The sequence below is a fragment of the Episyrphus balteatus genome, chromosome 1, assembly GCF_945859705.1.
Source record: "Episyrphus balteatus chromosome 1, idEpiBalt1.1, whole genome shotgun sequence".
NCBI classification, from domain to species: domain Eukaryota; kingdom Metazoa; phylum Arthropoda; class Insecta; order Diptera; family Syrphidae; genus Episyrphus; species Episyrphus balteatus.
This window is the reverse complement of record NC_079134.1, coordinates 35218883-35244892: the sequence shown is the minus strand read 5'-3', so window position 1 is coordinate 35244892 and position 26010 is coordinate 35218883. Positions and strand designations below refer to the sequence as shown.

General features: G+C 29.4%; 1 protein-coding gene across 2 annotated transcripts in view; it reads right to left on the bottom strand.

Moving 5' to 3' along the window:
- Nucleotides 1-5165: 5165 nt before the first annotated feature.
- Nucleotides 5166-26010, bottom strand: part of LOC129906499 (fasciclin-3) — a 272879-nt gene continuing 252034 nt past the window's right edge. The window contains exons 5-7 of one of the 2 annotated variants that reach the window (XM_055982280.1): nucleotides 22265-22295; nucleotides 9514-9868; nucleotides 5166-5704 (exon numbers count right to left, since the gene is read on the bottom strand). In XM_055982280.1, coding sequence (XP_055838255.1) covers nucleotides 5522-5704; nucleotides 9514-9868; nucleotides 22265-22295 — 569 coding nt within the window. In that variant the 3' untranslated portion in view covers nucleotides 5166-5521. Of the gene's footprint in view, nucleotides 5705-9513; nucleotides 9869-20836; nucleotides 21617-22264; nucleotides 22296-26010 lie in introns of those variants that run through there. The other variant, XM_055982281.1, reaches the window with a different exon arrangement.

Genomic DNA, 26010 nt, shown 5'->3' with positions numbered 1-26010 from the left:
ATGTCAATAAAAATCATCCATAGAACTTTTTGAATCAATTCAATTTTTTTTTTTCGTTTTTAAATCTAACACATTTCGCAATGGTATAATCCTTCTGCACACTCTTCAGCTTTCAGTATCAAAATACAAACTACAACAACAACAAACTCTCTTTCCCAGAGCCAGAGTTATGATAACATCAAAAGCAAGACGTGGAAATGCACCCAAAAGATGGAAACTTATATTGAAAGATTTTTACGTGGTGATTGAACAATAAACATCATGTACAATTCTTCGTTCAAAATTCCTCTACTCTCCTCGTAGCCTATTTGGCACAGAGATCTGCTTCAGCTTTACTATCTGGAAATTGGACACGGTTCGGTGCTTAGATCCTGCACATTTTTCACATTTTTTTTTTCCTATATTTATAAAAGGTTCAAGCAGCAGAAGCTATATAAGGAGTAAGGGTATTATATGAGGGGTGGGGGGTCTAGTACCCAGTATAAAGTCTAGTCTAGCGAGTGTGTGATTTTTTATTTTTTGTTTTTCTTATTTCATATTTTGGTTTTGTCAATTGTGGCGTCCACGATGTAAACTTCAACGACGATGTCGCCATCATTATAGAGCGAGCCACTCTTCGTCCTTTAGGCCCCCCTTTTCTTCATCGTCTTCGTCCTTGCCGGTTGTTCCAATAGAAAATTGCTCGGTATCCGCTCAACCGGGCGTATACATAAAAATCTTGGAATTATTTTTGATGTTGTCGTCCGTTAACCTCCTCTCAATGTGTTGTTCCTTTTGTATTGTCATGGCAGTAGGTCCATAGAAAGAGAGAGAGAGAAAATCGGGTGAGATGACAAAATAAGGACATCTCTGATATAATTTTTCTGTGGACGAGAAAGTCGTATCTTGCTATATAGACGGAAAAAACATTGCCATTGCATCACAATGCCTTTTAAGATAGTGTGGGATGTATTCAACTTCCGTGTTATGGTGTCCTTCTATACTTCTTTCTATTATCGTGTCGCTTTATTTTTTCCTATATAACCTATACACCGACCGTATGTTGGTATTTTTTAAACATTTTTTGGTATAGGGTGTTCCAATCAAAATAACATATCTTAAAATGTACCTAAAGTTCAACTTGTCCTTTTTGATCCTTTATTTTTGAAACATTCGTCCTTCAAAATTTTTTAATTTTTTTAATTACAATTTAGGCTTTAGATATATAAATTTCTTTTTCTAAGCTTTTTATATGAGTTTTATTTTTTTTTATTTTTGATGAATTCCAGGACACCTTGTAAAGATCAAGAATTTCAATTCCTCTATATACCTATATGAAATATATACAAAAAATAAAAATGTACAAAAGCAAAAGCACCAGAAGGATGTCATTGCACACGGACAGAGAGTTTTAACTTTTGTTATGTGGATAAGAAAATATTGAATTTGGCAGCCATATCACATGAATTAAATTTATTTACGATGTAAGCATTCGATTTCGAAATATCCTTTGGATTGCAATGTTTTTTTTTTTTATTTATTTAAAGATTTTGTTGTTTTTTTTTCCTTTAACAAACGAAATTGTTTTTATTTTTTTAGATTTAGTCTGCAGTTTTATTATTTTTTGTTGGGGAAATTACATTTACATGGGTTAACATATTTGATGCAGTAATTTATTGGAATTACTTTGTAAATTGCTTGTCATTTTTGTATTGGATTTGTTTTTTTTTTTTATGTTTTTAGTAATACAGTTTTTATATTGAGTCAATAAAATCCTTAGAATGTTGAAGTAAATATTCATTTGGAATTTTTTGTGAGTCATAGATTTTTTGGTTATATTGGTTATTTCCAATGTAACGGGTGTGACACAGTTACTTCATTTTTTGTTTCTGGTTTGTGTAATACTCACTCTTCTTAATAAGGCATTTAATAGTTTTGACACCTAATGTAGATTTTAAGTTGGTAATATAATTTTAAAATTACATTTTGTTAACCTGTTTTTCAACGTTACAATCTCTAAAAATTATATGTAACGGGTGTGACGTCAGAAAATCGAGTCAGTCTACTTCGGTTATGTTGTAGATTTTTGAATAAAAAATCGTTGATATCGTATTCCATATGATAGAATTACAATTGTAACAATTGAAAAATGTAACGGGTGTGACATAATTTTGTAACATATGTGACATTTTTTGAAAAAAAAAAAACAATATTATTTATACATTATATGTAAATATTATAGAAAAAATCAATAACTTCAAATTTCAAACATTTAACAATGAATAATTTGGTCAGAGTCTGAAAAAAAAAATCAAATTGAATCGAGATTTTTCAAAGTAAATTATTTAAATTTTTATAAAAATTCGCGTCCACCAGCAACACAGTTAGAAAATTTGTACGCCGTTAATTTTTCCCATATTTTACTCAAAAAATCCTAATTTTTGATTGAGATATATAAAAAAATGTATGGCAATATGAAATTATTAAAGTAAAAAATAAACAAAGTGTTTAAATATGTACCATCATTTAGTTTCTTAAACGTACACTTTTATTTCGTTCCTATTTGTGGTGAAATTACCCATTTGAGAACATTAAATGAAACAACATAAAATTTTGATTGTTCTCTTGAAAATTTTTCTTTTAATTGTCGATTTTTAAAGTTATTTCAAAAATTGCCAAGTAAACAATCAAAATTTTATTAATACGAATTTGAACCCAAACTTTAGAACTTGGTACACTTTTACATTTTAGTACTTTTTGTGCCAGCATAATTCCAACATAGGAGAACTTGGCTCTATTTTTAACAGTAATGTTTTTGTTGTGATTTCACTACATTTTGCAAGATATAACTGCAGAATTGAAAATCTCTATATTTGATGAAAATTCAGTGAAAATGGGCGGTTGCCACGCTCCCTGGCTAAAATTCTCAAATTTTTAATTGTTTCCTTTGTATAAACTACCAGCTTTAAGATTCTACTAAATTTCAAGATTCTACGATAGTCAAAAGTGCTCTATAATAATTGATGAAAATTCGGCGAAAATAGGCGGTTACCACGCCCTCTGAATTGAAAATCTCAAATTTTTTCCTTTGTATACACCACAAATCCTATCACCATGTAAAATTTCAAGTTTCTACGATAGCGGGAAGTTCTCCATAATATTGATGATCTGTCAGTAAGTCAGTGAGTCAATGAGCCAGTTACGGTTTTCGCGATTTTTGAAGTCCTATATCTCAAAAACTACTCATCGTAAGAAGCTAAAATTTTGTGAGGAATTTGAATTCTGCCAGCTCAACAAATGTAGCGAGTTTGAAATTTCTGGCATCTTTGGTGTGGAAGTTAGAGTTGGGTCGAAAATGGCCTGAGTTGTTTCCTGTATTATAGTAGTCTGGTTAGAAAATGTATATCAATTGTTGCATACTTTTAGTCATATTCAGTTGTACCTATTTGAATTGAATTGATTTGAAGTTGACAACGGATTCAGTGAATACAAATCAGTGCTGTTATAGGGAATCCACATCTTTGTTTTTTTTTTCGCGACGAAAAAGAACAAAATAAAAATTCTTATAGGTACCTTTCAGGTACCTATAAGCTAAAATAGCTCTTGAAGCTTCCTTTTCTTGGTGATTTTTAGGATTGTACACTTTGAGCTGGCGTCAGGTACCCTGAGCCAAGGTATTTTGTCTAACTTAGTGAAGTGAGACATTAAAAGAAAGTTCTCTTTAAACTATATTTATAAGTGATTTCGGAAATATGTACATAACTTGGATCCAAAGTCTCGAAACAAGTTTTGCTTTACTGTAAACAGGCCTATATGCATTTTGGTAAAAAAATTACATAATTATTTTTTCAGATTTTCGAAAAATAAATCCAAGGGGTACCCCTTGCCGAAAAAAATGTATTTTTAAAAATATTCTCCAATTTCATCGAACGAAACCTCAAAAAAAAAAAAGTTGCATTTAAGCTCTATATTCATATCTGAAAACCAAAATTTTCTTGGAAGTCATGTTGGGTGAGTTATTTGCATCCAAATATATTTTCTTTCTTAGTTTCGGAGGCAGATAATTTAGGACCAAAGTCAACTCTTTTTAAATTGAATTATCTTCCTATTTTGTAAGTTATTGCTTTTTCAATGTTATTGTAAAATCTACGTAAGTTCTTAAACTTCTTAATAAGGGTTACATCCTAATATAAAGTTTTAAGCCGCAATAAAAAAAATGTTGTCAGTCATTTCGGATTTAATGTCGTCAAAAAATTGACACGGAATTGATAGATATGTGGTGTCAAAATTTAAAAAAATGTCTATATGCTTAATCAAGATACTTTGATCAATATACTGAAAAATAAGGATGTGAGTATTATTTTCTAAACATTTTTGAACATAATGCCGTTTTTGGAGTCCTTCTCTCCTGACTTTTGGTCAAAATGTACACCAGTTTATAATTAAAAGAATTTTCACGTTTTTGGTAGGTACAGTGTTGCCTCCAAAAATATATGTACTTTTTATATGTATCCTGCAAATAACATTAATAAAAACTCGCTTATAAGGATGAATTCAAGCTTTTTTATGGATTTTCGAATTGAAATTGATATTTCTATTGCACTAATTTCTTTGACTAATTATATTAGTTGATTAAATTTGAGTGTTGTTTAATATCATCCTGTCATTTATGTTTTTAATTGTTTAATATTTATTTAATTAACACCAATTTGGATTTCTTTCGTATTTATTTGTTTATTGGATTAATTCAAGGTCCTTGACCATTTATACTAAACAATAAATACAATATTCAAAATTTCAATATTTTGAAGATTTTAACCAATCTATATTTTAATCTTTTCTTCATAATTTTTCTCATAAGTACCTACTTTTTCCTATTAATAAAACAAATAATTTTATCGAATGCATACCGTATTCAATTGAATTTTATTTCTTAAACAACATTATAAATATAAAAAGAGTTTTTTTTTTTTATTATTATTATTTATCATCAAAATACATATACACTAAAATTTAATTTATATTTTAAATCTAATTATACACTTATTTATAAATATTTTTTATTATTTTCAATAAAAAGATACATTTTTAATTTTTGTTTTTGTTGTTTGTGCGATAAAAATTCTTATTCGAAATAAAAAAAAAATGTATAAAATATACACACATGTAGATATCTTAAAAGTAAAAATTAAAATGATGTATATGTGTAGGTATATTAAAAAAATGTGCGTATATTACTTAAGTGCTGGTGTAATGATAAAGTTCTTTATGAGCTTATATCAAGCTGTTTTTTTATTGAAAATATAAATTTAATATTACAAAAAAGGAATAAAATATTGTTCGTCTTTAATGACCCATTAGTGGGAATTTTCTGTCTGTGAGAAGAGGAAATTAAAAATTTAAAACTTAATTACAATCGACATGGAAATATCGCATATTTTTTTTTTTTATTATTAAAAATTATTATTATTATGCCTCTTGATAAAGGATAACACACTCTCTGAGATTTTTTTTTTCATTATTTTTTGTTTTGTTTGGAAAATTATTTCTTTCCTTTTGAATCGATTTTTTCCGCTGTTGTTGCTGCTACAGCTGCTGTTCCAGGTGTTGGTTTTTGTACGTAGACAATTTCAGCATATTCGGTTGAATTCTTCGACGATGGCATCGGTGGGTTATTATCTGATGGTTTCAATACCAATTCGGCGTACACAAGTTGTTTGTCTTCCTAGAAGTGATAATTACACTGGTCAACAAAATTTAACTTTTTTTTTGTTACAGAAACCAGGGTATACTTTTCTACAGGTTTTTTGTGTGCTGAGATCGAATCCGAAGTCAGAAAAATTCTATCACATCACGTTTTTGAGATATTACCGTTAGAAAATCGAAAATGCTGCTTTTTACCAGTTTTCGAGGTTATTTCTTAGCCTTTGCTTATTTTTTTTTAAATTAAATTTGTAACGGTTTCTAAAAGAATTAAGTTTTGTCTCTCTAAATCCGTTTAAATCTTTTTAATATCTGTTTTCTTCTTCGAGAAATCTTAAGTTGAAATCAACGTGTTTGGAATAACTCATACTCATGTGCAATAGCAAATCTCGACAAGTTCTTTACCAATCGCTTTCAAATTTTGACACAACGTTTTATTTACATTCTTGTAAGTTAAACCATTGTTCTTAACAAGAAAAAAGTTTTAATTTTCTGACTATTAATTTTTTACTACAACTACCTGACACGGTCACGATTTGCTGTATCTCGTCGCGATTCACAAAATTCGCCGCTATAAAAACTTACGGGATTGTAAATGGAACGTTGTGTCAAAATTTGAAAGCAAATGGTTAAGAAATTTTCGAGATTTGCTAATAAAAGCAAATGAATATAAGATATCCCGAACACGTTGATTTCAACTTAAGATTTCTCGAAGAAGAAAACAGATATTAAAAAGATTTAAACGGATTTAGAGAGACAAAACTTAATTCTTTTAGAAACCGTTACAAATTTAATTTAAAAAAAATAACCAAAGGTTAAGAAATAACCTCGAAAACTGGTAAAAAACGACATTTTCGATTTTCTAACGGTAATATCTCAAAAACGTGATGTGATAGAACTTTTCTGACTTCGGATTCGAGCTCAGCACACAAAAAACCTGTAGAAAAGTATACCCTGGTTTCTGTAACAAAAACCTTGTTGATCAGTGTTATTTATTATCATAAATTTTGTTCTCGTAAAATTTAAGTATGTTTATGAATATTAAAGATTTTAAAAATTGAAGGTAACAAACTTAAGAAGTTAAAAATAGCCCCACCAACGAATTGTTTTTTTTTCAAAATTATATTACAAAGAAAAAATTGAGGACATTATTGCTTTCGATTTCAACTAAAGTGATATCACAAAGTTTTCGAAAAATAATCAAAGAATCAATTTCAATCTGTTTTAAATTTCGATTTAATTTTACAAGACTTCTGGAACCTAGTGGAGTCCAAGTCTTTTTCAACATTAGCTGTGTTTTATTTTCCTCGTGATTCAGATCAGATCATTGTTTTTATTAGCTTTACGCCAAAATCAGGATTTTGTTATGTTATTGTTTCGCAAATAAATATTATGATCTGATCTGGATCACGGGGAAAATAAACCACAGCTATTGTTGCCAATGTAATATGTTTTAGACTTTATCCAGTAAATACTAAATTCATATAATATTTGAATAATTACATTTTGTCACCAGCATAGCTACACTGCGTTACCATGTTAGAACAAACTAGAAGTTACTGTAGTTTAATTTTTTACCTCATTTTGATCAACTTGTTGTAACTTTTTAATTAAATAGTAGCCATTGGCCAGAAGGAATAAGCTGGCCAAATTAATAACTTAAAAGTTACTGAAAGATGTGCGAGTGTTACCACATTTGTGAGATATCTAAGTCAGTGGTGTAAAAAATCATTTCATTTTTAATGCATTTGTTTACCTTTACAAATTAAAAAAAAATATTTATTGCAAGATTGCAACTGAAAAATATTTGCATTGAAAAAAAAAATATTTATTGCAACTAAAAATATTTTCTATTAACAAAAAATTTATTGCAAATGAAAAAAATTTGAATTGAAAGTAAAATTTTTACTGCAAATGAAAAATTTCGGTATCGAAAAAAAAATCAATGCAAAATTAAAAAAAAAAAAATATTTATGCAAAATATTTCAATTTGCAATAAAAATTTTATTTTCAATGCAAATTTTTTTCATTTGCAATACATTTTTTTTTAACGCAAAATATTTTTAGTTGCAATAAATATTTTTTTTTTTTCAATGCAAATATTTTTCAATTGCAATACAAATTTTTTTCTTTATGCAAATATTTTTCAGTTGCAATAAATATTTATTTTTTTTTTTTCGATGCAATTTTTTTTTTATTTGCAATAAATGGGCCAAAATACTATTTAGTGCCTAAAAAGTTGTCCCTTTCGACACTGAATTTGAAAAAAAAAAATATGGACATTTTTATCAATATATTTTCATATATTTTAGTTGACATAGAATGGTTATGTTTATAATGATATTTCTATATTTATGACAGTTTGAACAGAAAGTGATCAAAACCAAACAACTGCGTTACTTTAATGCAAATTTCAGTTTTATTTGTAAAATCATATAATTAAGCTCTCTGGTATTTCTATTTGAAACTAAAGGAACGACGTTAGTCTCCTATAAAGTCAAATCACAGAAAAATTAATTTCAATTAAATATTCTTAAGAGTTTATTACCAAAAATCAGCTATAAAACTTTAAATACCACTGCGTTACCAAGATAAACCACAATGTAACCATGATTTGTAAACAATTCTATCCAAAATTGGGTTGTAAACTTATAAAAGTAAATAATGTTAATTTTATAACTGAATATAGTTTTTCTACTAATTTGTACTTTTTCTTCAAGAAAAATGAAATTCAAAAAAGGGACATTGTTTTAGGCACTAAATATTATTTTGGCCCAAATATTTTTTTTTTTTAATTTCAAATGCATTTTTTTTTTTTAATTTATATTTCTACAACCCTGATCTAAGTAGTGACAACATTTTTACATTGTTTTTTTCCATTAAGTTCATATCTACGATATAACTAGATATTTAGAACTGCGTTACTACTCCACTGTGTTACCAATATGAAGAAATTGGTATAGCAGTTATTTTAGATAAATTTCAAAATTATTATATGCAACAAATTTCATATAAATTAATTGATTTCCGGTTATTGTGAAGTGGTGCTATAAATATAATTTATTTATTACAATTTGAGAAGTTGTTTTACATATTTTATAAAAGATATGACCACTGCGTTACCTACTTTTTTGTCGCCAGTTTTTTTTTTTTACATTTCTGACTATATTTGGGCTTTTGATAAGTTAAATATCCCTCAGCTTCATATGAACATACTTTTTGGTATTTTTCCTCCCCCTTTGCTATTTAATTTTTGATAACACAATGATAAATTTTATCACTATTCGTCAAAAAATTGCCATGCAAATGATTTTTGACGTGGCACAAATTGGGCCAAAGTCACTAAAAGTTGGCATTTTTTAGAGAGCCATAAGCTTATGCCTATCTTAAATTTTGAAAAATGAATGTCAAACTCAAAATTTTGAAAAAAAAAATTAATTACAAAATTTTACCTGTCTTTTTTTGATAATTACTAAAATAAAATCCAATGAATTTAGCTCTTAATTTTTTTTTCACATCAGTTCGGTTGAATTAAGAAAGGAATAACGTTCTTTGTATTACAGTTTATCAAAATAAAATGAATAGACGGCAACCCTAGCTCCGTTTGTCTTTATAAGCTCAGTGTACCACGGAATATTGTATACTATTATTCTTCCATCAAAATACTCTACAAATAATGACCCTTAAAATTAACATTCCCCTTCAAAAATAAATATACAATTTTAACATTTTTCACCCCAGAAAAAAAAAACACTTTGAGCTATTTAAACTCTCTCTCTCAGTGCGATGATGATAAATGAATATAAAAATGAATTAAATTAATTTTTGTACCTTTGGTGCGTTGTCCTTTCCAGCCACCGTTGTTGTTGTCGTCGTCGTCGTCCCTGTTGTAGTTGATGGCGCTGTTGCTGTTGAATCCTCTGGGGCTTTTATACCACCGATAGCAACCTCCCCAGTTGATGCTGTCATCGCCTTATTCGATTCACCCAGCAAATCCTCGGCATTATCTGTGGTAGTGCTGTTGGTCCCTGTGTTAGTTGTTCCAGGTTGATCTGATGCCAAAGTTGAATCCTTTTTGGATTTTTCATTCCTTCTCATGAATAACGATGAAAATGATGGTAATCTTTGAGATTTGGCAGCATGTGACTTTGTCTCAGTCTTAATGTCGGCACTCTCTGTGTCGCTACTAGATTTTAGGATTTATAAAATATAAGGTATTTTTTTTTGTTTTTGTTTATGTTTTACCTGAATTTTTTTTTTATAAATTTTTTTTGAGTGTTTTTTTTTTGCTTACTTAAGGATAAAAAAAAATAAATTTACAAACAAAATAATACACCCAGCAAATTAAAATAAAAATAAAAATAAATTAAGCTTAACAAAATTATAAACACACTAAAATACCACACACATAGAAAAATATTTTTTTGTTTTTATAAATTTCAAAGAAAAACTATTTAAATTAATTAACAAAAAAAAACAACACCATCCAACACCATTTTAAATAAAACTTACATCAAACAAAAAAATTACAAAAAAGATTAAAAAAAAAAAACAAAAATAGCAACGCAAAGGATCATTATCCAGACTTCAGTCGTGCGTCTCTGTTATGTCGCTTCAGGACAACGATGAAGACGAATACGACCAACAACGTCGACGACGATGAGCCATCTTTACATAAAGTATGTTTCTTTGAACAAAAAAAATTATAAAAAAAAATTAAATAAAATAATTTAATTATAAGGAATGCAAAAAAAAAATATTACAAGGATATGGTGGTGGGTGGTGGTTTATTGTGGATTACAGTTATAATATTCGAAGGATACACTCGGTGGTGGCAATTTAATTAATTTTTATGTTTTCCTGTCTGCAAGTATGTCTGCTATTTGTTCATTCTTTCGTTCCCTTTGGCACTATTTCATCCGCGCCGTGATGCTACTGACTTATGGTTTGCCATTTTTTTTTTTTTTTTTTTCTTTCTGCCCATGTTGGGAATATTATTTTGTATAGGTATAATCTTGAGGCTATTTATAATCCAGGATCTGGATTTATGTTTTTTTTTTTGTTGTTTAATTTTTTGTTTTGTTCTTCATATCCTTTGTTGTATGTGTGAGATTAGAATTGAAAAAAACATATGGCAAGGTAATTAAGTTGAAACCATAATAGCCATTGTTTGTAGTATATTTGACCTAATCGTTTTTTTGTCTTGTGGTAATACTAATTTGTAGCATAAAAATGTATGGTTCAGTGTTGAGATGAGGGAAATGTTGCAAAAACAAATTAAGACGAAATAATGTTTGTACAGATTTTAGTAGTAAGCAAGAGTTTTTTAAGTGGTTAGTTAAAGTGTGAAAGAGTGTGTGGGATTTTTGTTCTGAAATAATACATACTAAGAAATAGTTTTCCATCTTAGTTACTACTATAGCTATTGGTTTCTTTTAATACAAAATAAAAATAACTTGAATATCTTCCACGTAGAGTAGAAGAAGACATTCCAAATGTTGATGTCAACAAACACAAACAAACTCAATTTTCCGCTTCAAAACTTAAAAAAAAAAAACATACAAAGTAGAAATATTGAATTTTTGGTTACCAAATTTGAATTAATAATGAAAAATACTGCCTTTTGGATAATGAATAAAAGAAAAAATGTCCAGATAAACAACTTTTTCAAATGGAAACTTTTTATTAAAAATCCGTCCAAAATAAAGGCGGTTTCTGTTCGATAAAAAAAAATTATAGGTCAAAAAGTTGTATACCTAAAAGTTTTTTTGTTTATTATTTTAATAAAAATAACCGTTATAATATTGTTTTTCTTTTTGTATTTTAATTTTTAATTCAAAAAATGATTTTTTTAAAATTTGTTTCTTTATCGAACAGAAACCGCCTTTATTTTGGACGGATTTTGAATAAAAACATTAAGTTATTAAAAAAAAAATAAATGTTTGCATAAACGAAATTTCAGCAACTCGATGACGTTGACGTTGACGTTTAATAAACTTGTTCGATTTAAACATAATGTATTGAAAATCAGTTGTAGTTTGCGAAAGAAAGATCCAAAAACAGAAAAACCATTATAACTCGAAATGGAAAAAAAATTATAACAGGTAGTCTTTTCGACGAAGAAAGATTTTAGGAACCCATTTTTTTCAAACGGCTCACAAAACAATAGTCCTAGCATTTCATATTGACTACTTTTTATAAAGTCAACTTATTTTTCATCCTTATCATTAATCGCATAAATGTACTTGATAAAAGATAACTTGAAGTATTGATTAGGAAGGCTTTCAAATTTCAATAACTATGTCTTCTTTCCCAAAAACCTCTAGTTTCCATTAAGTAGATTTAGAGAAATCCCCAAAATTCATTCACCAATTCCAATTATTTAAAAACCATAAGCTATCAATCTATTAATTTTGATATATTCCTCCCAAAATGATCCGAATCACTATCATCTTTAAATAATTCAAATTCGGGATTCTAACAATTAAACAGATTATATTAATAACATTTAATGTCAAGATTCAGTTTCAGTTTCTAAGAAAACAGAGAGATTGTCTTGATGCCCAATAAACGCCTCCAAAATTCCAAATTTCTAATTAAGCTTGTTCACCAAAACCTTATACATAATACTTAACTAACTAACTATTGACAGGACTTCTATCGAAAACCTCCCACATTGTCTATCACAATGTAATTTACATTTAAACTATAAGACGCTGAAGCCTATTAATTAATCCCCAAGTATCGAGAATATCATTAACCTAATCTGCTACTGACTGGGCTTTTGCATTATGGATTAAGAAACACAAACCCATCATTCTGACTATGAACTTGTCGTTCATCTCTCTTTCATGATGAAGATGATGTATTGAGAATGTATGTGTAAGTAGGAAATATTATAGAGAGTAGGTGGGTGACTTATATAGATTCCAATATTATTGTCTAGTCAAGCGAATATTATGAGGAACTTAACTCACCATCCACACCGCAACAACACATCCCTGTAAGCTAAATTTAATCATTCGACCGACCACAACAGCCACAAGTCAATCGATTTTCTTGACTTTGGGCTTAAATTTCCAGTTTTGTGGTAATGAAACATTAAACGTGTATCCAGTGTAGACGAGAGTAGCAAGAAGCAAAACCAAAAACTTTCATCTATATAAAATGTTAACCAATCTGAAGTGTCACATCATCATGTATTTTGTGGTTTTTGTGAAAATTTTAACCTGATGAAGAAGAGTAAATTGTGTGGGCAAAGATTCAAATATGTATACCTAAAATATTCTCTCAATTTTGAGAAATCTCAGTTTTTGGTTAAGGTGTTTTTGGTGATAAAAACTATTTTACCTTTTTTCTATAATTTTTGTGGTTTAAGTTCTTATACAGATCAGAGCAAAGAGCTAGTTTGGTAAATTTTCAAAATGCACATCCTTCCGATCTTTTCTTTTTTAAACGATTTTCTTAAGAATTTTAGTCTTATCAACAATCTCGATGTTAGTGATGGGAACTATCGAATAAAAACTATCAAACTATCGATAGTTGTAAAATATTCGTTCATTCGATAGTTTTAAATCATTCAATTATTTAGTTACTATTTTCATTCGAATAGTTTTTTCACTCGATAGTTTTTTTTGTCGATATTTTTTTCATTTAAATAGTTCTTTTTATACAATAGGTTTTTCATTCAAATAGTTTTTTAATACGATAGGTTTTTCATTAAAATAGTTTTTTTTTATTCGATAGTTTATTCATTCGAATAATTTTCTTAAACGATAGTTTTCTTATTCGAAGAGTTTTCTTAAACGATAGATTTCTCATTCGAATAGTTTTTATCCGATAGTTTTTATTCGATAGTTTTTATTCGATAGTTTATTCGATAGTTTTTATTCGATAGTTTATTCGACAGTTTTTATCCGATAGTTTTTATTCGATAGTTTTATTCGATAGTTTTATTCGATAGTTTTTATTTGAATGAATAAATGAATGAATGAACTATTCGATAGTTCTAATCATTTAGTTACTAACTATCGATAGTTCAAATCATTCGATAGTTCCCATCACTACTTCGATGTGTATGATTCATAGATTTATATAATTGAAGTGTGGATTTGAAGAACTATCAAAAATTCAAATAATACAGCTGAATTCTTCAAAAATTGTATACGATTACTTGTAGGGGCACAGGTGGGATAGATAGGAGCAAATCTTTTAGAGAGTTAAGCATTGATGATAAAGACGAGGGTAAAAAGGTGAAACATGTGAAAAAGTTTCCGAAAATCCTTGAAATAATCAAAGAAATAATTATAAGTTTAGAAAATTTGATCTTCGAATAATTAATTAGTTTGATCCTACGCAGAAAAACCGAAAAAAACCTAAAAATTAATAACAAGATTTTGTAATGTTGTCATTTTCACAAGAAGTGATTAGCAAAACTTTGAACAAAATTATAATTTTTGCAATCACCTTTACTTTGTCTTCTCCTGTCAAAGATGTATTTAATTTTGTTCTTCTTTTATGTCATTCCTGTTTGCTATATTTGTAAATTCCTTAAAATTTAAATTAGTATTCACCTCCAATAGGTCACGTCCTGTTCATGTCCATCCATACTGATTGAAATAATTGTATTTATTACCAAACACAGTATTTCTTCTAAGAAAAACCGTCCCTTCAGAAACATTTTTTTTTTGTATTTTTGTTGTAAATGAACAAAAGAAGATTACTAATACGCCACAGTAGCCCTCTTGAACAAAGTTTCAAAAAACAAATTAATCTTCTAGTGAATTTTAATCACTTTTCGTGAGCCTTCGTTTTGTTTTTTTTTTGTTGTTTTCTTTGACAAATGATCAAAAGAAACTACAGAAAATTACAAAAATATCTTCAAATATAGTAATATAGAAAAAAAGCAGTGCATTGTTGGTTCTTCGAAAAACATCACAAAAAATAAGTTAATATTCTAGGGTTTCTTTTTCACTACTGTATTGCTCCTTTTCATTGAGTGTTTTTTTTTTTTTTTTGGTAAGTTTGTGTAAAATGAGCTTAACGTAGGCCTCTACTTACATATACTTTTTTGTTACTTGAGATTTTTCTTTGTTTTTGTTAATATTTTTTTGTTTGTGTACTTGTACGGAAAAAAAACAAGAATAATTAAATATATTCTGGTTTTGACATTCAACTTGTATGTACTTGTAAAGTAATCACTCAAAATGACTTTTCACGTCTTTATCATACAAAAACATAAAAAATGACAGTCAGACAAGCGTAGAGAGGGTAATAAGGACAGTATACCATATATTCGTCCGTGCAGGAACTTTATTTAATTTTGTTTTTTGTGTTTTTTTCTTAATTCAATTTCGACTTAACCATTCATCATGTTATATTTCTTTAAGGCTTTATCTTTTATTCGAGTATTTGGTTTGCATTATTTTGGTATTTTAAATTTCGTACTAGATTATGACGATATTAAATGGCGAGATGGACACAATCCCAAAAATAAAAATTCTGAAATCATAAGATCCCAAAAATCCAAAATTCTGAAAACTCAAAAATTCCGAAAATGAACTTAATTTTTCTGTTTTTCATTTTGGATTTTAGTACAAGTAAAATAGGCATTTAAAAAAAAAGAGTGTGTGTACACAATTACACTCGACTGAAGTTATACTTCTCATTCAGTATACATGTATAAATGAATTTCATTTGATATTTTTAATTTCTATTATTAAATTAATTAATCCACACTTCGTTTTTTACATTTTTATCAAGTGAACAATAAATTAATTCTTTCATCCTCCTTGCGTCCATGTAGTTTTCAATTTAATCTGTGAACTTTACTCATGTTGTGCGGTTCAGAACGTACTATATATGGTTAACGAAAGTAAATGATTGCGCATAAAATGTGCGATATGGTAATTTTATGAGAATTGTGTGTGCTTCAGCACTAGTAGTAGCAATATGGAACTTGCAGGGTTGCTACAAAGCTCAAAAGTGAGCTGAGCTCAGCTCGCAGCTCAGCTCAAATTTTGAGCTAGCTCACTTTTGAGATATGTACCATAGCTCAGCTCATTTGAGCTGAGCTGAAAGTGAGCTGAGCTGATGGTTGAGCTGAGCTGTTGGGTGAGCTAAGGTAAAGTGAGCTGAGCTGAGCTGTGATGGGTGAGAGGATACATTGATTTTTATTTGGAAAGTATAATAAAATATGAAGATATTTTAAACTTTTATATAACACCATAGCTTAAGATGTTTGGTTCTAGTTATTAATGGAATTATTTTAACACATAGATATTTTTATAAATAAGACAGATAATTTTTCGTGATCTTTTCTCTTGGTGTTTTTGATAGTAAATATATTTCTAATTTTTTTTAGTAAAATATTTCTTTTTTTATCATAAAAAAAAAATTCCGGTACAATCCGGTTTTTCGACTTTTTTCAAAATTCCGAGAAAATCGCGTTTGAAAGTTGGGGTAAATTTTTTTTTCGAAAAATCCCCGAATCTTTAAACGCTCCTGGAAGCTAAACCACTTTAGAGCAATTTTTGGGAGTGATGCTAAATGATAGCTTGTGTCATGGGCCTACGCTTTGCACATTATCAGATTTTTAAAAAATCGCCTTCCATGTTAAACCACCACATCATGCCTTTTTTTCAGAATCGCGCCTATTTTTTTTTTACTTTTAAGTTCTCCCGGTTTGAGAACGCGTGGACCTACAGGAATGGGAGTTGTACCCAAATGTAGGTTAGAGTCCCCGCTATCTTTTGGCATCAAAAATTTTATTTTCATTTTCTTCAAAATTCCGCGATATAGGCGTTGGAACGCTTTGATCTAGAGACAGGGGAGTGGTGCCATATGAAAGCTTATATTCTCAGCTAGCCGATAGTGGTATAATCCGGTTTTTCGATTTTTTTCAAAATTCCGAGAAAATCGCGTTTGAAAGTTGGGGTAAATTTTTTTTTCGAAAAATCCCCGAATCTTTGAATGCTCCTGGAAGCTAAACCGCTTGAGAGCAATTTTTGGGAGTGATACCCAATGATAGCTTGTGTCATGGGCCTACGCTTTGCACATTCTCAGATTTTTAAAAAATCATCTTCCATGTTAAACCGCCACATCATACCTATTTTTTCAGAATCGGCCTTAACTTTTTTTTTACCTTTAAGTTCACCCGGTTTGAGAACGCGTGCACCTACAGGGATGGGAGTTGTACCCAAATGTAGGTTAGAGTCCTCGCTACCTTTTGGCATCAAAAATTTTTTTTTCATTTTTTTCAAAATTCAGAGATATAGGCGTTGGAAGTTGGGGCGCTCACTTTCAGCTCAGCTCACTTTCAGCTCAGCTCAAATGAGCTAAGCTAGCTAAAATTTGAGCTGAGCTGTGAGCTGAGCTGAAATGTGAGCTTTTTGCAACCCTGGCAACTTGCCACATGGAAATTACCACATGCAACTTGCCACACGCAACTTGCCACATGCAACTTGCCACACGCAACTTGCCACATACAACTTGCCACATGCAACTTGCTCCATACGACTTGCCACATGCAACTTGCCACATGAAACATGTAACTTGCAACGTGTTGTGTGTTTTATGTTTGCCGTACTGCGGCGTACTGCATTTTTAAATACTAAAGTACTGCCTACTCTAAAGGTGAAACGACAGCCCTGCTACCCAGGGTGATCGCGTCATAATCCCTTTGACATTCTTGTCAAAAAGTAAATTTTCATACCCACCCTCCCATAAGAAGTATAACTTCAAAAATTGTTACACTCTTGAAACTTGGCAAAAAGTTTGCTTGGAAGGGTGTTTTTTCGCGGACAAGAGGGAGGGGGTGAAGGTCAAAAATATACTGAAAAAAAGTTTGTCGAATATCATCATATGACACATGTTTTCAAGGTATTTTTTGATGCTGAATCTAATGACATAAAAATAAAGTCAATACGATTGCTCTAAAAAAAAGTTATTGCCGATTAAAAACAAGGGTGCTTGTTTTTTGACTTCAACAAGTAAAATATAACCGAAACCCATGTGAAAAACATGCTACACTGATAAAATTCGGGATGAAGGTTTTAGATAAAGCAGAGACGAAGTATTTATAACGTACTTAAAATTATTTTTGGTGAAAGGGTGTTTTTTTGATGGGTTAAGTTGTGTGTGAGGAAGGTATAATAACAGCTGACTTAAATTGTATTAATTTTTAAAACTTGGTGTAAATGTTTAGGTTGGTAGAAGAATTAAGAATCTATAAAGTGTACAAAATTATCTTGAGTGAAAGGGTGTTTTTTTTTTAAGAAATTCGGAATTAGTACCACAAAAATTAAGAAAAAATTGTTACACCAATGAAAATTGGTAAAAAAGTTTAATTTATAACAGAAACCAAGAACCCGAACAGTCTATACAAATATTTTAGGTTAAAGGGTTTTTTTTGGGGAAACAGGGAAAAATCCGCGATAAGCCCGATAAAATCAATGGAATAAATGGTACCCTTATGAAATTCATTAAATATGTTCTCCTTCCCATGAAATTACGAATAATGTAAGTCTATAAATTTTTTTATATGAAAGGGTGTTTTTCTTTGTGGTAAAGAAAATATGGGTATATTTGAAAAAGTGTGTAATACTAGAGTAATATTCGTGGTACCCCATTGAAATTTAACAATTATGTTACTTTTAAGATATGAAAGAAGAATCTTAAGTGTCTATAAAAATATCATGGTTAAAAGGATGTTTTCTTTAGTGAAAACGAAAAAGATGGGTAACTCTAATGAAATTTAGTAAAAACATTGATATTGGGACAGAAAGCAAGAATATAGAGTTTTCATAAAAAAATTTTTGATGAAAGGGTGTTTTTTTCGAAGAGACAGTAAAATTTTCAATTGGTCCCAAAAAGCCAATGATTCATTTTATTTATGGTTTTGATGACAAATTAAACATTTATAGATAAGTTCTTAGCAATTGCAGATTTTACTGTCTCTTCGAAAAAAACACCCTTCCGTCCAACTTATTTCTATACTTTTTTTGTACTTGGTTCTAATCCCAAAAGCAAACTTTTTGCCAAGTTACATGAGTGTAACATTTTTTTTTTTTATTTCTTGATTTTATGTAGGTACTATTTTACCTGTACTATTTTCGAATTTCGGGATTTTTATTTTTCAAAATACATAATATGTATATACGATTTCTTTTGAATTTAAGGTTTAAAAAAAGAAATTCAATTCGATTTTCAAAAAAAGGATACATTTTTTTTAAACATAAAAATAATTTTTTTCAAAATGTTATTTGTTACTTTTAGACTTCTTGAATATTAGAAACATAGTTCTGTCTATTACTATCTATCTTGACCATTAATTTCAGCCATGTATCTATTAAAATAAATGAAACTGGGTCGCACGAACTTGCTCTTGTAGTTCAAGTTGCTTAAATTTTTAAGATTTTTTATATAGGCATTTGGGAAATGTAGAGAAAAAAAAATTAAATTGGTTTTTCAAAGCAATAAAACAACATCTGAAATCAAATTCCCTCCAAAACAAGTATGCAGTTTTATTTGAGATATGAGTCAAATTTTCTCAAGTGGGCCACCTTAAACCGACTTCTTGAATTTGATACTTTTTTTTTGTATATATTGAAAGATTTATATGTTAAAAATAATATTCCAAAGTATTTTTGAAAAAGTTCAATTTTGTTAAAAGTTACAAACAAATGAAATTTGTTAGGTCTTTTTGTTAAAATGGCTATATCTCAGTAATGAAATGATAAAAATAATTAAAACTTGGTACTCATCAAAAAATTAAAAAAAAAAAAATTATTTAAAAATAATTGAATTTGTTATAAACAATTGCATTTTTTACTAACTTCTGGAGTATGTAGAAAAACCATTTTTCTAACATGTGATTTGAAATTTTATAAGCTTTCATTATCTGAAAGAAAATTTTAGTGCAATTCATAAGAAAAAAAGTTATGGATGTTTAAACTTTGCCGCATATTTATTTTTAATAGCACTGGTCAACAAAATTAAACCTTTTTTTGGCCACAAGAACCAAAATATACTTTTCTAAAGGTTTTTGGGGTGCTGAATTCGAATCCGAAGTCAGAAAAATTTTATTGCCGTCCGTTTTTGAAATATTACCGTTATAAAAAGCAAAAAAGCGTAATAATGAAGTAAATTTGCAGTTTGGCAGAAAATCAGATTTCAAAAAAAGCGGTTCTATGGTAGGTACCGTTAATAATGATTTTTCATCAAAAGATAAACCTTGTTCAAAAACTAACATTTAAATGTTTTTTTTTTTTAACAAAACCGTTGGAGCCGTTTTCGAGAAAATTAAACTTTTCCGAAATTAGTATATGACATGTACCGTTATAACTCAGTTTTGAAATTCTTAAAAAAAAATTCAACACCTACGATATTCATGTAACAAATTTATCTATAAATTAAAAAAAAAATCAATTTTCAACGACTTACTTAAAGAAAATATATATGTTACGCCACAGTGAACTGTACATTTTTTGATTCGTCACTTGAATGGAAATATTTTAGTTTTAAAAAAATACAGTTTCGCTCCATTCTTTTTTCTAATTTTCCAGTATTTTAAGGAGAGCTAAAGGAAGAATACAACGTCAAATGGAAGACAGTTTTCCTAAACTATTTTTTTGTTCGTATTTTATTTTCCTTTTTTTAAGTAATTTAACTTTAGTGGAATTCTATTTTTCCTTCTTTGTCTAAAATATAAAAATTTGTGTTAACAAAGTTGGTGGAAATCGTAAACATTTTTCTCCGAATTAAACGATCATTAAAAAATTATTTTTGACAAGCCAAAAAGCTACTCATTCAAATACAAAAAAACATTTTCTAAGAATTTCCTTTTGAACTCAAAAGTTTTACAAGACTTTGACACAAACCGTCAACATAATTACCATTTTATATAAAATTATTTTCATATGGTACCTTCAAACAACACCATTAGCATGCTTTTGAGAATTATTTTTCTAAGAAACCAAAGCTAAGGCACCACCCCAATGCATGATTCTGTTGAAAAAAAAGCAAAAAAAGTTTTCTTTGAAAAGAAAACAAACATAGAAGTTCCCTCATACCTTTGATCCTTCTAACACAAAAAAACATTCAAAAAGGACATTTTACACATAATTAAAATCAATTACACACACATTTTTTTTTGTTCGTCGTCTTCAGCTTTTAATATTACAAAAAATATTAATTTATTAACATTTTGTCTCTCAAAAGTTCGCTTCTTAACGTCTTAATAAAAATAAATATCATAGAGGTACACTTAAAAAAAATATACATTACACAGGTATAATCTAATAAATCTCGTTAAATACAATGTAGAGGTGATCATTGTGTCTTTTTCGTTATGTGTTTTCATTTTTCTGAGTGTATTTGTGTTGTGTGTGTGTGTGTGTTTGGGTGTTAAATGTGTGTGTGCTAGAATTCAGTTTCAACTGGTTTTTGTATACGATTCGCTAACAATTTCGCTTGCCTCTCCAGAAGCTCCCTCTGATCCTTTGGTATCCAGCGGGTACATCTTGATTCCGGAATACCCAACTGATTGCCCCGAGTTAATAGGTCAGTTCCCTGCTGATGTTGGTCATTTTCATCGGAAGCTGTAGATTGACGGGAAGTTGTGCTGTTGCGTCCATTCCTAAGTGGGACAGTGGTTGCATTGTAAACGCCACTCTCCCGATCTGTGGCATATTCAAAGGAGTCATCATCGTTGCCAGCACCGTTAACTGCCCCCGTTGAGGCCATTAAGGAGCTGTTTCTTTGACGACCACTGCCGTTCATGTTGTTTTGATTACCGTTACTGGTGCCATTTTTGTTGTTGTTGTTGTTGTTAGCGACGATAGTGACACCATTTGGTGTGTTTGGAGAGTTGATGTTTGATTCAAGGAGGGCAACATTTGGTCCTGGCTGTTGGGTAGCAGTACCATCATCGTGTCTAAACGATTTATTTATTGGCATGAATGAGAATAAATAGAGGAAAAAATTTGTGTTTGCAACAAAAGAGGAAAGAGCAAGTTTTATGTAGCTAAGTCGATTTAATTTTGTAATTTTTTTTACTCATAATATTTATTTTTAATTTTTTTTTTGGTGAATATTGAATATTTTTAAAAGAGGAAATAGTGAGATTTTTGTTTTTTTTATGAGATAATGATGCTGCATTCTGCTGGGATGTATTTTGTGCATAGTTTTCTTATTTTATTTTTTTCTATAAATGTGTTGACGTCATTTTTTTCTAGATAATATCAATGCGATATGGGTTTTGGAATGTTATTTCAATCTTGAACACATAATGTCCTTTTTATGATCAAATAATTTATCTATGCTCATAATGATTTATGATTAATTTTGGTTAATTTTTGACCAATTTAGTAAAAACAAAAAAAAAACAAGCGAAACTAATGAAAAATTAGTAAGAAATGAAATGAAAATAAATTTACAAAATGAGATGGAATCAAAATTTTACATGCAGTTAATAGTTTTACGTAGATATTTACAAAAAAAAATCCAAAAGTTAAAGCTCAATAATAAATGTGAACTGAAAAGTAATTATATCATCATTGAGAAAAATGATTAAGGTACTTACGTTTCACTGGTAGGAGATCTGGATTTTTTTCCTGAAAAACAAATAATGGTAAATAAACCGTGAAATTGAAAATAATTTATGAAATTTTTCATAGCAAAGAATTTGATGGATTTTACAAGAAAAATAAACCAAATAACAGATATCGTTGCATATTTATAGGAATTAATTTAGAGACAAGAATAAATATTTAAACCCAAAGAGATGTGAAAAATAAAGTAAAATAATTCAAAACATGGTTTTGAAAATTAAAGAAAAAAATTTCATGAAATTTCAAGCTGATATCAAGATATGATTTTAGGTGAAAAGATAAATCACTGTTACGGTAAAATTTACCGCAACAATGACTGGTCTTTCTGTCCCTTTCATCCCGTTTGTTTTACAGGTGTTTCCTTCGATTTACTGAGAGAGACAAGGGCAGCCATGGGTCATCAGCCATTGGTAATCTCTTTTAGTAAATTTGTAGAAACAATAAACTTGATCTTAGCACCTAAATTGGATTGGTGTAACAAATTGGCACCCAAACGTGGGGCATTTGAATTTTGGAAGTTGGAATAAATTTCGTTGTTAATTGTGGAAAATTAAAAAAAAATATATATAGCATATAATTTGGTGCTGTGTAATTTCCTTCCCTGGTGTTGTGTTGTTTTAGGAAAATTAAAAAAAAAAAAAATAACCCTTTCATCTTGTTTTTTTACTTATATTTTGTTTTTCTCTTTTTCCCCAGTGCAATATAGCTTTGAAAACTGAATTCAAAATAAATTGAGTGGTGTTTCTTTTTTTCTTCGTATTATTTGATTGGATATCAAACTTGATAAAATTGTGAGCAGAAAATTTGGTTTATCGAAACAAAAGGTATAACACATACCGGGAGTCCATGTAAGTTTTTTTTTTCTTTTTCTTTTTTTGTATTCTAAAAATTTTAAATAAAATCAATATACCTACATATTCATATATTCATACAAATTATTCCCTAATTCAATTTAATTCGATATTTCATTGCGGTGTTTTTATTGTTTTTTTTTATATACCAACATACATATATACCCACATAATTTTCTTTTAATATTCAAATCGGTACTTTATATATTGGTCGAATATATCTATCCCTGTCTTGCATATTACATTTCGTGTCGCATAAAATACATAGCATTTGGCTTGCAAACTTTTTTTCTTGTTAATGATCATTTGTCATACTGTCATAGAAGATCAAGTTGTTTTTTTTTCTTCTTGCTTGAAACTGATAAGAATCAGTTGTTTACATTGTTGGCCTTGAATCAATATTTGGAATTAATTTCGTGTTGCATTTACAGTCAGGTGCGAAAATTTGGTAAAATTTTTTTTAAATTATTTTTTTTGTAGGGAATTTGAATTGAATTTTTTTTTGTATTTTGGTACGAATTAAGTACACAATACAAATCGTTTGATAAATTTATTTACAGTCCGGTGCTTAAAATTAGACCTTGTTTTTTTTATTATTATTTTTTTTTTACGTAAGTTAATAATTTTTTTTTTTTACTTTTTTTTTGTTTTGAAGTGAATATTTAATTAAAACCACATTACAAGTTTATTTACACTCCGGTGTCTAAAATTAGAACCACTTTTATTTTAACGTTTTTTTTATTATTTCAATAGAAGTTTTATTTGGAATTTTTTTTGTTTGTTTCTACTTGTAATTAAGTTTTAATTATAAGTGAAGTTTATCTACAGTCTGGTACCACAAAACGGTGACACATTAAAAATAATTTTTTTTGTATTCGATTTTTATTTTTTTTGAGTAGATATTTTATATTGATTTAAATTTAAATTAAATAAACATAAACGCTAAATTTTTATACAGTCTGGTACTTTAAATTAGACCTTTGTTTTTTTTAATATTTTTTTTGTACGAAATTTAATTTTTATTTTTTTTTAATTTTTTTTTTGTTTCGAATAGAATATTTAATTCACTTCACCTTTGAAGTTTATTTACACTCCAAAGCTAAAAATTAGAACCACTTTTATTTAATTTTTTTTTTTATATCAATAAAAGTTTTATTTGAATATTTTTTTTTTTGTTTGATTTTACTTGTAATTAAGTTTTAATTAAAGGAGAAGTTTATTTACAGTCGGGTGACTGAAAATAGATCCATTTTTTTTAATTAATAATTTTTTTTTATAAATAGAATTTTTTTTACATTTTTTTTTAAATTAAATTTAAATAAGAATTTTAATTGGGATTTATTTACACTGTGGTACCTCTAATTAGATACACATTTTTTTTTAAATATTTTTTTTTAACTAAAGTAAATTATTTTCGGGTTGATTAATTTTTTTTATTTCTATTTTTTTTTTCTTTCAATTTCGTTAACGTCAGTATAAAGCAATCAACTGGGCGTTGATACCGTGCTTTATTTTAATATTTATAATTTTTTTTAATTCTTTCGGTTTGTTTTTTTAATTAAATACGTTTTACCTGAAAATGGATATCAATAAATTAAATAAAGAAGAACTCTCGTATGAGTTGAAGGCGCGGGGACTGAAAGAGGGTACCGTTGACAGTATGAGGACCACGTTAAGGTCTTCAAGGATTCTTGAACGCGCGGGTTCCATTCCATCGGAATATCATCACTATCCTTTTTCTTTTGAAGAGGATTTACAGGCAGTACAAGACAAAATAGTTGAAATTAAGGATTTGTTAAAAACTCCTCCGAAAGATCCGAAGTCGCTTGAGTATTTGAAGGTTCAAACCAAAATTGAATGGTCGTTAGGTAGGATTAGTAGGGCAAAGGCAGAATCCTCTGAGGAGGTGAATGATGTGGCCGATATAAGGGGGGAGCTTCTTCTGTTAATGGCAACGTTGGTTGAAGGGGGCGAGGAGCCACCCAAAGGTTCTAATAAAAATAGTGGGGTTTCAAATACAAACAATAATAATAACAACAACAATAACAACAATCAACAGTCGACAGCAGTCGTGGGTGCGTTACCAGCTGCACAGGTCGGCCAACGTGCGAGTTCAGAATTTCAAATACAGGGTGAGCCCTGTGACCGGAATTCTGAGCGTATTGAAAAGTGGAATGTGAAATTCTCTGGTGAGCGGTCTGGTTCATCAGTGAATTCTTTTATTGAAAGAGTTGAAGAACTTAGGGAATCGCGCGGAGTTTCGGAGGCTAGGGTTTTCAGGTCAGCGGTGGATTTATTTACTGGGAAGGCTCTTCTTTGGTTTAGGTCGGTTAGGGATACGATTACAACATGGAAAGAATTGGTTAGGGAATTAAAGTTGGAGTTTTTGCCCTCCAACTATGACGACCTCTTGTTGGACGAGGTCAGGCGGCGTACCCAGGGTAGAGATGAGACGATGGGGATGTACATCGCTCTCATGCAGACTCTTTTTAAAAGATTCTCTGAGCCACTGAGTGAGAATAGGAAGTTGACTATTCTCATGAAGAATATAGCTCCCATTTACCAAACGCAATTGGGGTTGGCTGATATTAAGTCAGTCAGCGAACTTGTTGCGTTGGGTAGAAGGCTTGAGACAATAAGGTCGAACGTAGAGTCTTTCGTACCACCTTCTTCTTCTGGTCGCAACAGGCAGGCTTTGGAGCCTGATGTTGCTTATGTTGCTTCAGTGCAGGAGGCAACAGTTGCAGTTAATAACCCCCCACCCAATAGGACCATTCGCTGCTTTAACTGCAATAGGGAAGGACATTTTTCAAATACCTGTTCCGCTCCTAGGCGTTGTTTTGGATGTGGGGCTACTGGTGTAACCC